At 45.1% G+C, this 14,345-nt stretch overlaps 1 protein-coding gene across 2 annotated transcripts in view; it reads left to right on the top strand.

Moving 5' to 3' along the window:
- Nucleotides 1-4,946, top strand: part of UBASH3B (ubiquitin associated and SH3 domain containing B) — a 139,824-nt gene extending 134,878 nt beyond the window's left edge. For both annotated transcript variants that reach the window (XM_053900356.1, XM_019468844.2), the window contains exon 14: nt 257-4,946. In XM_053900356.1, coding sequence (XP_053756331.1) covers nt 257-394 — 138 coding nt within the window. In that variant the 3' untranslated portion in view covers nt 395-4,946. The remainder of the gene's footprint in view (nt 1-256) is intronic.
- Nucleotides 4,947-14,345: the final 9,399 nt, after the last annotated feature.

Here is a 14,345-nt window from a genome sequence, read left to right as displayed (position 1 = left end):
AGGGGAAGACACAGAATCCGAAGCAGGCTCCAGGCTCTGAGCTGTCGGCACAGAGCCCAATGCGGGGCTCGAGCTCCCGGACCGCGAGACCGTGACCTGAGCCGAAGTCGGATGCTTAACCGACTGAACCACCCAGGCGCCCCAATGAATATTCTTTATTCTCATGGGCCACCCGAAGATCTTTGTGTCTAGGTAAAAGTTAAAGCATTAAACCTCTGTTTTCTATTCTTCCCTGTCTTTACCACTCTGACTTCAGATCCCATACCTGGGGTTTTGTTCCTGTGAAGAACTGGGAGAAACTGGAATATGGCAGCTGACAGACCCACCTATCCTTCCTCTTACCCATGGACCAACTGGGGGCTTTAACTGGAGAGAGACCTTGCTACAGGAATAAGCCACACCAGTGAATGAGATGGAAAGGCTTTAGCAAGCCTTTGGGAGAAGGGTCTTTCTGTGTGTTTAGTAACAGTGGGAAAGTCGGCACCACCTTCTCAGTGGACAGCTCAGAATAATTTAGCATACTTCCTTTCACGCTTTCACGCTCTCATGATGAGACTGTGAAGGAGAAAAAGACTTGATTCAGGGATAAAATTCATTCTCTCTGGATGCTTACCTAGCTAACAAGGCTTTCGAGAATTGTCTTCACAAATCGAGGCAGCTGCTACGGCAAAGGATGGGTTTCTTCCTTCCTTCTACACATGGCCAAGGAGTCAGAGCGCTCCCAAAGGGAGCGGTCAGCTCGCGCTAAGGAAAGGTTCGGGATGAGGGAGTAAGTCCAGAATCCAGCTGGAGGGACACTGAGCTGCCATTTTGGTGATGGGATTTTCTTTTTAACTCCATGTTCCGGTTAGGCAAAGCCAAGCTGAAGAATTCTTTGACCGTTCTTAGAAAACGTGCCCCTGCAGAGTTATTCTTAGGTTCCCCATCAAATTCTACCCTCAACGTGACCCACCCACCAGTGCTGCTGGCTCAAGACGCCTGCTTGAGGACTCACATCCACCCCGGTACCACCACACTGTCTCTAGAACAGCTGGCTACAGCTTTTTGCTACAGTCCTTCTCCCTCGCTTCTGTCTGTGAAATGGGAGACAAAGCACTTTTGGAGACTCGGGAGGAAGATAAACGTGTGAAGTATTCAGTCGTAGGAGCAAAGAACTTGCAAAATATAAAGTCACCTGGAATTTTCCATGTCACAGCACTTCCAAACGGCCATGATTTGCTTGTCTTTGCCCATAGAGTCTAGACTGTGGTAACTGGTTAAGGATGTCGACGATTTGAAAGCATGTACGTTCGATACATTATTTGAGTCAGCAAGCAGCTCATTCTTGTGCAATATGGACATCTTTACAAACCATTCCAAGGGTCAGGTCATTGTACACTTAGGGTACCTGTCAAACATAGCAGAACATCCACCAATGGATCGGTTATACCAGGGAAGATATTGAAGTCAGGGAACTAATTTAAAGGATGACAGTCACGATCGCTGTTTGTGCTGTCGTTTTTATTTGTGTGTTTTTCTATAACTTAAAATATGTAGGTAGGGCTACTTAAGAAAAGGTGGGAGAGCCATATCCTGTGGTTTCTCCTCATACCTTGCTTCCCAAATTCAGAGGGAGTCTATTTAAAAGAAAAATAAATGACAATCAAACCAAAACATCAGTTATCAATGTGTATTTAATTGTGTGACTAGCTGACTGTTGGCAACAGACAATGGTCTGGTACAGTGTAGTTCACTAGATAGAATATGTGTGCAAAAGTCCCAGACGTTTAAAGGAAACATTAGTGCAAAACAAATCAATAGACGTTGTGGCACTTGAATAAGCTTCAAAACCCAAATAGACGTAAAACCCAGTATGTAAAAATAGATCTATGCTCCTGTTTGAAACTGGCATTTGAGGATTCCTAAAAAGTAGTAAAAGGATGCTGGCTATGCATGTTAATCAGCAAGAGGCTTACAGTTGGTTTTTCTTTCTTTTTAAGTCACTTGGACACATAGGTCATGAATTTTACATTTTAAGAAACAATCTTGATTTCTTCCAGCACTGCACAAACACTGATCCCGCTACTGGGTATAAAAGTACTCTGGGCGGATACCATTGAGTGATAGAAAAGTTTTAACCTTATAATGGGGGAAATACTCCTTTCTCTTAAAAGGTTTTAAGAGAAAAATCACGTTACAGCCGATGTAACATCACTGCTGTTCGTTCTTTGATCTGTCATGAAGTGAATCCACTGTTTAACCAGATCTGTCACATTTATTAGATTCTCCACAAATTTTCATGGACTTCCAATGCTCAGAATAATGCTTGAACACTTTACGTCCGATTTCCTTGAAAGCTATAGCGGTGTGTTCTCGGCAGGGTCTGTACTTGAACTGAACAAAGTTTAGAATAGGCCACGCCCTCCCTCACTCTTGGCTCACTCTTGGCAGGTCCTAGATGACCTGATAGGCCAGGTTAGCTGGGCAACAATCTATCGTCCTTAGCACAATATGGACAGAGTCTTAGGCTGTCATGTACGTGGGCAGGAGGCACAGATCTGAAATCACTTTCTGAATAATTTAGGTGGAAAACCCTGAATTAGAGAGTTTATTCCTCTGCTTGAATCCTCTAGATTGTTTATCAAAATGGTCTGAATGGTTGGAATTCCTATTAAATTCTCTTTTCACATATACCTGTTTAAAAAACTAAACTCAGACTCCCAACTGAGAAGTTCTCTGAAAATCATGTTGAATCTATGTGTAGTAAAAGGAATGCACAAGTATATTACATGATTTCATTTTCATCCACAAAGCCTAGGTTGGTATTACAACCTGAAGTTCAGTGTGGTTCTTTTGGATCTGAGGCTGATATTTATTAAGAACAAAACCTGGAAGGGAGGAGAGAGGAGGGAAGGAAGGAAGGAAGGAAGGAAGGACGGACGGACATGCAAGAGAGGAAGAATCAAATGTTTCTGGTAGAGAGGATTTTTTTTTTTTAATGTAGAAAGTTACCTGAAATGAACAGAGATGAAATTAACTGAAGGATTTAATCTGGGACTGAAACTCTGCAACAGTTTGCTGCTTGCCCTACTGTGCCACATCAATCGGCTAATGCCCCAGGATTATTCATAGATGGGACTTGGGTTTCGGTGATTTTAACACGCCACGTCTATTCCTTGTGGACTAGAATAATTGGCACATTTTAATGCACAAGCTGGGAGTCTTACTTTCCCAGGCCCTCTTCTCCATCGCTGTGTCGGTAGCTAGGAGCTTTACCCCAGCGTGGAGTTAGAATACAGTGTTTTCCATTACATTTAGATTCATAGAATCTGAATGGCTGATTAAATGGCCATCTGATGGCTAAAAGAGGGGGGTATTTTTCACCCTGTAGTGGAAGGCTTGGAGGAGTTTCTACTTTTTATTTGAAGTATACTTTAACCAAAGAATTATTTTAGAATAACCTTATATTTAGAAGATGATTTTGCAAAAAATAAACATAAAAAAACAAAAAATACTATCTTCTGGAGTGAGGTCGGTTTGCTAAATCACTGTGGATAATTTTCCCGCATTTCAAGCTGATGTGGTCATTTTCCCGTCAGTGGTATTTGGAGGCATATACATCGTCATCCAGCTGTGCTTAGCGTTACCATAAATGTACCTTTTCCACTCAACTAGCTGTGTTCCTATTAAAGGCCAGTTACCCAGTGTCACTGGGTACTCACTGAAGAGCGATGGTCAGAGAAGTTCCTATCTCCTTGCCTTTGTAGGAAAGCGTCTCCTGTTGTAGCAAAAAGGAAAGCATTCCTCCGTAACCTAGGCACTCCGCAACTCCAGTGTTTAATTTGAGACCAGTGATGAATTGCTCTTTGGAATCTACTCTAAGTAATGCGTGTGTTCGAATACAGATGAACCTCCTTTTATTTTCACAGGCAAAGTCACAACTGTACTGTGTCTGCACGAACTTCTCAGATAATGAGGCACAGGGTTATTTGCATTTAAATTGTAGTCCTGCACGTATGAGAACTGAGAGGTGCTAGCTAGTCCGGGTGCCTTGCCAGGAGGGATGATGAGCCTGGCCTTGGAGGGTAGGGAAAAGAGCTATTTAACATCTACGTAGGTTAATATTCACTTTACAAAGGTGATGGCGGGGGGGCGGATATTTTGTTCGGTGATGGCAGATGCTTTTCCTGTTTAAACATAGGATTCAAATCGGGTTTACTTCTCTTGAACACTTCACCATTATGACTTTTCCTAGGAAAGGTAACTAGCTAGAAAGAAAATTCAAGGGAAGGAAGAACTGCCGTTAAATACAGAGGAAATAACGTGATCTTTAAATACATATAATGTTGTGTTCAGTCTATGTAAGCTTAAAATAATAGCAAGTAGTCAGACTTAATACACAATCAGCTCTTAGAAACGTATTACACAAAACCACTTAGCTGCCACGGCCCCCACAAAAATCAGAATTTTATAGCTGTTTTGAACTATTCTTGGACTTTGTACAGGATACAATTGTATAACGGGAAATGTGTGCTGGTTCTTTTCTCTGATTGTCACTCAAGATGGGAACACCATCCCAAAGCATTCTGGTTCTGCATAGACCATTCTCAACCTGCTGTTTCTGGAGGTGTATCCGTTTCACTCTCATTTATAAGGCTATTGTATCGTGTGCGGTTTTTTTGTTTTTGTTTTTGTTTTTTCGGTTTCTGGGGGCTTGGTTTTGTTTTTATTCTACGTGATTCGGGTGTATTTATTTGAAGAAAAAGGTCTGTAATTATAAAAAAGGAAACCCGCACCAAATTGTATCGCCAAGTTCCTTGTAAACGACCTGTGGCATCCGTGCTTTCCTGGCTGTGTGTTCTTCCTCTGGATACTGCTGTAATTAGATCATTCCATTCCACGAGCATCTCCGTTGAAGTGGTTCATAGATGATTTAATAAAGAGGAGCTGTGTCCTCAGTCAATCCAGAGCCATCTCCTATTAAATTCTGAGTGGTCTCTCTTCCTTCATGTCTTTCGATGCTGCTGTGGTCATTACTATTTCATCAATGTCCATTAAGAGTGTGATCCTTGGGGCGCCTGGGTGGCTCAGTCGGTTAAGCGGCCGACTTCGGCTCAGGTCACGATCTCGCGGTCCGTGAGTTCGAGCCCCGCGTCGGGCTCTGGGCTGACAGCTCGGAGCCTGGAGCCTGTTTCAGATTCTGTGTCTCCCTCTCTCTGACCCTCCCCCGTTCATGCTCTGTCTCTCTCTGTCTCAAAAATAAATGTTAAAAAAAAAAAAATTAAAAAAAAAAAAGAGTGTGAGCCTTCACTCAGAGGGCCAGAGGGGCATTTGCTGCTGATGGAAATGGAGGGATGATGCTCCAAGCAGCACTGTGGGTCTCCCTGGTCCCCTCTGGCGAGGCTGCTCTCCGAGTCACCCAGGCTGGAGAGGGGACACCCAGGAGTGAGAAAACAAGCTCCAAAATGCTCCCACTGCCCACAGGCGAGCCTTCACCCCTCACCCCTGCTCACTTTGAGGACGTAAGTGCTCCAGGAATGATCCATAGACTAAGAATTTGGGTAAATGAGGGGCGCCTGAGTGGCTCAGTCAGTTAAGCATCCGACTCTTGATTTCATCCCAGGTCATGATCTCATAGTTCAGGAGTTCAAGCCCTGTGTCAGGCTCTGCATTGATAGCGTGGAGCCTCCTTGGGATTCTCTCTCTCCCTCCCTCTCTCTCACACACACACAAAATAAATAAATAAACATAAAAAAGGAATTTGGTAAGACAGAGGGAAAATCCAGCTCAAGCTAGGTTCCACACTCCCCAAAGCCGTAATAGAGCCCATTTTTGAGGTACGGATACATTAAGCTGATGTAGAACAAGCCACGTGTACCAATTTATACTCCGACGCGAACACAGATTTTCACGGACACAGCCAGCCACTCCCCTGACACGGTTTACTGCCCGAGAAAACAGCAGCTCCTGCTGCTGTCGGACAAAAGACCGGGTGTGTTTAGCCTTGTGGCTCGTCCTCGGTCGTTCTCTGCTTGACAGACGCCCTAACTCATTTTGCCCTCTTGTGATGGAAGGAAAGGCTGCCTGCACATCCAGAGAAAATGAACCCGTATGCTCTGGATTGATTTAAGCTGCAATCAACGAAATGTCTTTTTTTTTTTTCTTTAAAGACTAAAAAACAGTCTTCCTCCTGAAGAAACAGAATACTTCATTTTGCCAGAAATCAACCTGTAAAACCCAGATGGCTTGCTCCCGACCATGAAAAGAAACAGGTTTAGATAGATCGCCGGGTGCCAGTCGTACGTTGAGAAGGAGAATCAACACAGCCTATCACTGGAGAAGAACGTCATGCTGAACCACAGAGGAAGCCCTCATTCTGGGGTCAGAGCTGGGTTATTGCTATCCCGGCTTAGCTGCTTGCTAGATCCCTTGGACTGTTTGCCCCTGCGAAACGGCCACATCAGTTTTTACGGCATGGTTGTATGAAATGGGATAATGAGTATGAAGAGCCTAGGGGCGCCTGGGTGGTTCAGTCGGTTAAGCATCTGACTTGGGCTTAGGTCACGATTTTACAGTCCACGAGTTTGAGCCCCGCATCGGGATCTGTGCTGACAGCTCAGGGCCTGGATCCTATTTCAGATTCTCTCTCTCTCTCTCTCTCTCTGTCTCTCTCTGCTCCTCCCCCATTCACGTTCACTCTCTCTCTCTCTCTCTCTCTCTCTCTCTCAAAAATAAACATTAAAAAAATTAGGTAAGTAAATTAAAAGCCTAATAGGACATGCTAAGAAGAAGACACTACTTCCTAATAAATAAACAATTGCTTCTGCTAAAGCCAAAAGTAAAATCACACATGTAGCCGTTTTTGTATCTGTGGAAAATATCAGGGGCAAGGACTGTAAGTAGCCTCATGCATTCCAGTCTCACGTTACTGTTATCCCCGTAAATTGGCTTCCGCAGTCAGAATGGTGCAAGGGGCTGTGTTGGTTGAATTCCGGAGTTTGACGAAGAGGCCGGAAGGTTTACCACCTTCCTTTTTTGTGTCACCCTTTATGGTCTTAAAAACAAACACGTTTGCATTGGAGCCTCATAATTTTACAAGGTAAGGAAATCAGGCATTATTAACTCACTGTGTGAAAGAAACGAAGACACTGGGGCCATAGGTTCATTCATCGTTCCACCATATTGATTAGATGCTATGTTCTTAGCAGGGTGGCCGGCTGGTGCTACAGTAGCAAATACAGCAAGATCCCTGCTCTTGTGGAGCAGAGAGATAGACCCTGAATACATAAACAAGATAATATAGACGTTGATCGATGTTGTCTAAGAAGAAAACTGCGTTATACGACAGTAACTCCGGGAGGGATGTGGGGCAAGGCATACGTCACATAAGGTCACGTTTGGGGTCCCCCAGCAAGCTGGCAATGAAACTCCCGGCTAAGGCTGAGTAGAAGCTGGTCATGGTCAAGAGCTAACTGAGGAGGCTCCAGGAAGGCAGAAGGATCGCAGATGCCCCCAAGTGAAAAGGAGTTAGCTGGGTGAGAACACAAGGGGTCAGAGAGCTTTAAAACTTAGTAAGCGTGGCAGAAAGTAGGGAGAAACAAGAATGTTTTTATAAGTTTAAGTGGTTAAAAAGCATCAAATGAGAGAGACCTGGGGGGCCTCAGTCAGGTAAGCGTCCAACTCTTCATTTAGGCTCAGGTCATGATCTCATGGTTCGAGAGATCGAGCCCCATATTGGGCTCTGCTAACAGCATAGAGCCTGCTCGGGATTCTCTTTCTCTCTCTCTCTCTCAAAAGAAATACACTTAAAAAAAATCAAAAGAGAAATATTATTTCATGACCCATGCTAATTATATAAAATCCAAATTCCCGGGCCTGTCAATAAAGTTTATTGGCACACAGCCAATGCTCGTTCGCTTACATATTGCCTAAGGCTGCTCCGTGCTTTATAGGAAAAGTTCGCCAACCCCTGTCGTAGACCATGGTGAAATCTTCGGGTTTGGTTCGAAGCCCAAGGAATCCAGCCCAGAAACTAGTTTACCGGGCATAACAAATTAATGGATTGGTGGTGTTCAGAGGCTGGCAAAATGATAGCATTTGTTGAGTGGTTATGTGTACCTAACACTTTTCTAAGTACTGACCAGACGTAAGCTTTCTTCAATCTTCTGTTATTTCCAGTTTACAGAGAAGGAAACGGAGTCTTAGGTGCGGTAACTCACCCAAAGTCCCATGGCTAGTACACGTTAGAGCTGACATTCGAGCCAAGTCAACCTGGTTCCGAAGCCTGGACTAATCGCTTAAAACATTTTTTGTAAAGAAACTTTAAGGAAAATATTGCCCGGCCCGGAGGCACCTAGCAGATACGCAGTTTCTTCGAAGTACCCGTTTGGGAACCACTGCTCTCATTCAATCCCCTCATTTGTGGGACCAAGGACCCCCAGGGAACTCATTTGTCCCGGGAGAGAGATGTGAGCTGAGGCCCAAAGCTGGCACACTGGCTTTTCGGTGGTGCATTCCCCCAAACCACAGTTTCCTTGTGAAATCAACTTTTACTTGGGTTTTGTGTGTGTGTGTGTTTCCAGAAATGATCCACGTGATTCAATTCTAGGCAGAAGTCTTTAGAACAAAGGCTTGGCAGACTCCCTCCTTTTGCAGCTGCATCTAACCTCCGGTGGTTCCTGGGGGCATGGAATATAGCCCCAGCCCCCTGCAGTCTCCAGACCGATGGAAGATCTTTTATGGGCCTCCGTGCTAGGCACTTGGGATACTGTCTCTGAGTCATACCACACAGTCACCTTATGCTATAATTCTCCCCATTTTACAGATGAGGAAACTGATGCCAAGAAGCAAGTACGTTATTCAGGGCTCCACAGCCACTAGTGACGGGGCCCAGGTGACAGTCCAGGTCTGTCTCCTGCCTCCTACCCCAGCCCCACCCCATCCCACTAAGCTCCGCTGCTGCTATAAAAGCCTTCTCTCAACCACGACGGCTGCTGCCCTACTTGAGAAACTCCGCAGCTACCCTGCGTGTCTACAACAGAGCTATAGACTCCCTACAGCAGGTGTGGACTACCCACCCAAGGCATCTGCTGGGGAAATGCAGGTGAGGCCACTTCTGGCCTTGACCTTGGGAAAGGCCATGGGTTCCTCCCAGCAGCCGTGAAATGTCAAGAAAGTTTAGGCCCTCTGTTAATTGCAACAAAAAGCCCGGTGGCTTCTACACGTGGGGAAATCCCGTCTCGCTTCTGACCCTTTAAACAGGCCACCTTTCACGCACTTCATCAATGTCTCCCTTTTCAGTTGTTTTTTCCCCCTCCCTCTGACAACCGACGTTGACCAAGGCGATGGCAGGAAAGAGAAGATGTCTGTTTCTCTAAAATCTGTCCCCACGCCCCCACCCCCTGAAATGTGACTTCCTATTAATGCTGGAACATAGTAGGAGGATTTCATTAAATGAAGATCAAAATGACCCACTAGGCTGTCAGTTGCAAGGCCTCCCACATGCAAGGTGGCCAGTAGACTGTCCCATCAGAATACAGATAACAGGTCACCCCGTGACCACCGCACTCCAACCTCGTCTTTTCCTTCCACCCGGCTAAGCAGCCACCAGAGCCACCTTCTGCTGAACCCCCTGTGGGCTGCAGGGTGAAGTGGGGGTGGCGAGGGGGTGGAAAGAACCGAGCAAACCACAACTGTGTGTCACTCAGGGTCACCAGCCTGCCTTCCGGCACTGCCCCCACGGACCATTTTAAACCTCAGACCACTGGACTATGGTGACGTGTGTCAAGGTCTGTGACAAGTTAGATATCACACCGGTGGGTGAAAAAGATACACTCATCATCGCCCACAGTGCAATTTAAAGCAAGGTCTCCTCGGGGCGCCCAGGTGGCTCAGTCGGTTGAGCATCCAACTTCAGCTTAGGTCATCATCTCACGGATGGTGAGTTCGAGCCCCGCATCAGGCTCGCTGCTATCAGCCCGTCAGTACAGAGCCCACTTTGGATCCTCTGTCCCCCTCTCTCTGCCCCTCCCCTGCTCTCTCAAAAATAAAAAAACATTAAAAAAATAAAGCGGGGTCTCCCTTAATGCTCCAGAAGAATGAGAAGTCAAACATCCTTTGAGGTTTGAGAGCAAAAAGAACATCTCAGACGGAGAGTCCATCCTTTCCTTCGCTCGCTCATTTGACAATTTATTTCAAGTGCTGTCGTGGGGTCAGGTTCCCCAGGTCAGGTGTTGAGAAGGAGATTTGTGTGCACAGGTTTACGGGAGATGCTTTTGGGGAGGACACTTGTGAAGGAAGCAAGATCGAGCAAAGCAAGATACTGGAGTGAAACACTGGGACGACAAAGGCCTCTCCGGATCCGGATCCTGCAGAGAGGTCGGGAGCTAGAATGTTTCCCTTCGGAGCGGCTCCGTCTTGGGACAAAGAGGACAGAACGGCTAAGTCCCTTCCTGAGTGCCCCATGCTGGAGGGAGGATGTTGGGTGAGATGGGTCTATCCCACCGAGAGCAATTCCCAGACCCAGCTGGCATGTCCCATCCCTTCAGCTGCTGGGGGATCAAGGGAGAATCTGGGGGGCACGTCAGAGTATACACCCCAAGTGCCAACTGAGGACCAGCACTTAATTTAACTAACTTGAACTTTTTGGTCTGAATGAGATCATGAAAAGCAAATATGGGAATATACCAGGTTCTCTTTGTCTATTACATTGAATCAGTTCTGGGGTGACTCTAAATAATTACTTAAAAACTGCACCATGATAGGGGCACCTGGGGGGCTCAGTCGGTCAAGCATCCAACTCCTGGCTTCGGCTCGGTCATGATGTCGCGGTTCGTGAGTTTGAGCCCCAGATTGGGCTCTGTGCTGGCGGTACGGAGGCTGCTGGGGATTCTCTGTCTCCCTCTCTCTCTCTCTGCCCCTTCTCTGCTTGTTTGCTCTCTCTCTCAAGATAAATAAACTTTAAAATAATTTAAAAATACAAACCAAAAAAACCCTCTACTATGGCAAACAACCCTGAAATCCAGCTACAGGTGAACAGGGAAACAAACCATGGTACGTTTATAGAATGAGCCACTTCTCAGCCCTAGAATGAATGAACCCTCAACACACGCTAACATCACAGGTGAACCTCAAAATATGCCGAGCAAAAGAAGATAAAAGGAAGTGCACACTGTATGATTTCATTTATGTAACTTCTAGAAAATTAAAACTAATTGATGGAGACAGAAAGCAGATCTGTGGTGGCTTCAAGGTGGGAGGTGATGGGGGGTGGGGACAGGGGAGCGGGTTACAACATGCAGGGGAAAGCTTATAGGTGTAATGGGGATGTTCGCTATCTTGACCGGGCATATGCACACGTGAACATTTATCAAATTGTACACCTCAAATACATACTGCTCCTTATGTCAATTACACCTCAACAAAACTATTTTTATTATTTTTATTGTTTATTTTTTGAGAGAGAAAGAGGGATGGGTCGGGGAGGGGCAGAGAGGGAGAGAGAGACTCTCAAGCAGGCTCCATGGTCAGTGCAGAGCCCAACATGGGATCGATCCCACGAATCGTGAGATCACGACCTGAGCTGAAATCGAGAGTCGGATGCTTAACCAACCGAGCCACCCAGGTGCCCCAAGAAGGCTATTTTTAAAAACATTTTTTGCTGGGAAAGGACCCGTGCCAGCAGGCATCAGGGACACCAAGGTAGAGAGAAACAAACCCTGTTTTCGGGAAGCTTGGAGTCCACCAAAGGAGACAGAGGCGTATTCAAAGACACATAATGCAAGTCACGATAAAAACCAGTATAATAACAAAGAAAAAGAAAAGCTCTTATGGGGCAAAGAAAAGCGGAGAGGTGACTTCTTTCTAGGAGTACCGAGGCTAGTAATGGCTAACTATGTGCCAGGCACTACGTACATTAATTTAATTCTTACAGCAACCATATGAGTGGGTGCTGTCATTATACCCATTTCACAGGTGAGGAAACTGAGGCTTTGGCTCCAGAATCCATGTTCTTAATCGCTATCACTACTCCTCCCTGATTTGATCTGGGCCTTGGAAGATAACCAGAATCTCCCCAGAGAACAAAGGCGATTTTTGGCAGAGAGGGCAGTATGAACTCTGACCCAGTAAGACTACGACTACAAAGGGGCACCTGGGTGACTCCGTTGGTTAAGCGTCTGACCTCAGCTCAGATCATGATCTCACAGTTTGGGAGTTCGAGCCCCACATCAGGCTCTCCACTGTCAGCCTACTTCTGGTCCTCTGTCTCCTTCTCTCTGCCCCTCCCCCACTGGTGTTTTTCTCTCTCTCTCTCTCTCTCTCTAAATAAAAAAATAAAGCTAGTATCCTCAAAAACATTATAAAAAAATAAAGACTACGACTACAAAAAATGTATTGTATGCCTGAAATACAGCAAGAATTTTCTAGGAGTATATTTTGGGCCAGGGTAGAAAAGGGGGTTGAAAAGTAGATTGGGGCCAGGGTGTGAATGGCCTTCAATGTAGTGTATGAGTATATTTTGGACTACACTGTAATTTTAGTTTCAATGTCAGGATATTTTATTCTCTGGTCACCTGAGTTCTATGTTCATTCTGTTTTCACCCATGTTTCCATACATTTTTACCCAACAGAGAAAATTACAGAAAACCACCACTGGGAAAGAGAGAAGCAGAGTGACCCTTCAGAGTGATTAATTCTACCTGAATTTAATTCAGAGCTGGACCATGATTTTTTTTTCCACTGGCTTAAAATGAAACGGCCCATGATGACATTTTTACTTCTGTTTCCTGTAAAAGTGGTTTTGGCCCTCCTCACACATTCATGTTAGACGATGTGTTCATGATCTGGAAAATCAGTATCTAGGTCCAGACATGATGCTGGTTCCACGATGGCCCATGTGACACGAGACCGGAAGTAAACTTCTTTCCCTCTGTGCTTTGACAGGAAGTGTTAGAAAATCCTGTAAGGAACAGCACTCTTCCAGGTGAAAATGTGAGAAACTAACCATAAGCAATTCACACCTCCCATGGGAGGCCCACAGAGAGCCTTACACATGTTCCTTGGGCTTTCTTAAGCGGGTAGGAGACAGGGTACAAAAATAAGGCATCGCCCTAAAGCAAGGGCATGGCAGCAACAGGAAAATCAGATGCTCAGACACCACACAGCCTTAAATACAAAAACTGGAAGTAACTGGAGAGAATTTCATGTGGGAAAAAAATAAAAATCAGACCAAAGACTTAAGTCTTGGTTTGTCTTCTCAGCTCTGCCACTGACTGTTCCTTCTAGCAAACTCCTTAATTCTCTATTTTAAAAAATGGTATAATAAGGGGCACCCGGGTGGCTCAGTCTGTTGAGCGTCCAACTCTTGATTTCAGCTCAGGTCGTGATCCCAGGGTCGTGCGATCGAGCCCTGCATTGGGTTCTGCGCTGAGCACAGAGCCTGCCAACTTTCCCTCTGCTCCTCTCCACTGCTTGTACTCCCTATAAAATTTTTAAAAAGAATAAAATAAAAAATGGTACAATGCAACCTATCCATTCCCTGCTTCCATAAGCAAGTCAATATATGTCAATATAGTCAACAAGCAATTTATGGAGAATCGTCTAGGACCCTAGCCACACCGGCTAGTAGCAGGGTGAAGGCTAGCTCCCACATGTCTTGATTTCTGTTCCAGAACACTGTCAGTGTTGTTCAAACTTGACTTATGATACCCTGGAGAGCTTGTTAAACACACAGGTAGCTCCTGATTCAAGTGAGAATCTGACTTAATCGGTCTGGGGCTGACCCTAGCAAACTGCCTTTTTTGGCTAGAGGCCCAAGGCATTTTTATCATCATGCAATTCGAGAAACATCCCATTATATCATGTTACGCCCTACAAGAAAATTCAATTTTCTCTCCTCTTTTCAATCTGTTCCTACCCGTTAAAATAGGTTAAATATTTGAAAAACATTTTCGGTGGATAGAATTTTCCCTCCCCAAAGTATCAACACATTTACAGAACAGCAGCACTCATGTCTGTTGGTTTTAAATTTTATTATTTTTTAAAGTAATTTCTACACCCAACGTGGGGCTCGAACTCATGACCCCAAGATCAAGAGTCGCATATTCTGTCAACTGAACCAGCCAGGCATCCCATCAAGACTCATTTTAATTAAAACCAGAAAATATTGTTTCCTTTATAATTTGTCAAACGTTGCAGACTAGACTATTTTCGAACCATAAGTCTAACCATAAGTATTTTGCTGTGTGTCCTGGAAAAAATGAAGTAACGCATCTCAATTTGCCCAATTAATGACAGTTCAATACCAAAATAGTTCGTTTGCCAGTTGTCACCCCCTACGAGATCATATTCTCCTTGAAAACAAGGGA

Source organism: Panthera pardus, unplaced genomic scaffold (assembly GCF_024362965.1).
Source record: "Panthera pardus isolate Hobbes unplaced genomic scaffold, ASM2436296v1 HiC_scaffold_12, whole genome shotgun sequence".
Classification (NCBI taxonomy): Eukaryota; Metazoa; Chordata; class Mammalia; order Carnivora; family Felidae; genus Panthera; species Panthera pardus.
The sequence above is the reverse complement of the archived record's forward strand: the minus strand, read 5'-3'. Positions and strand labels throughout refer to the sequence as shown.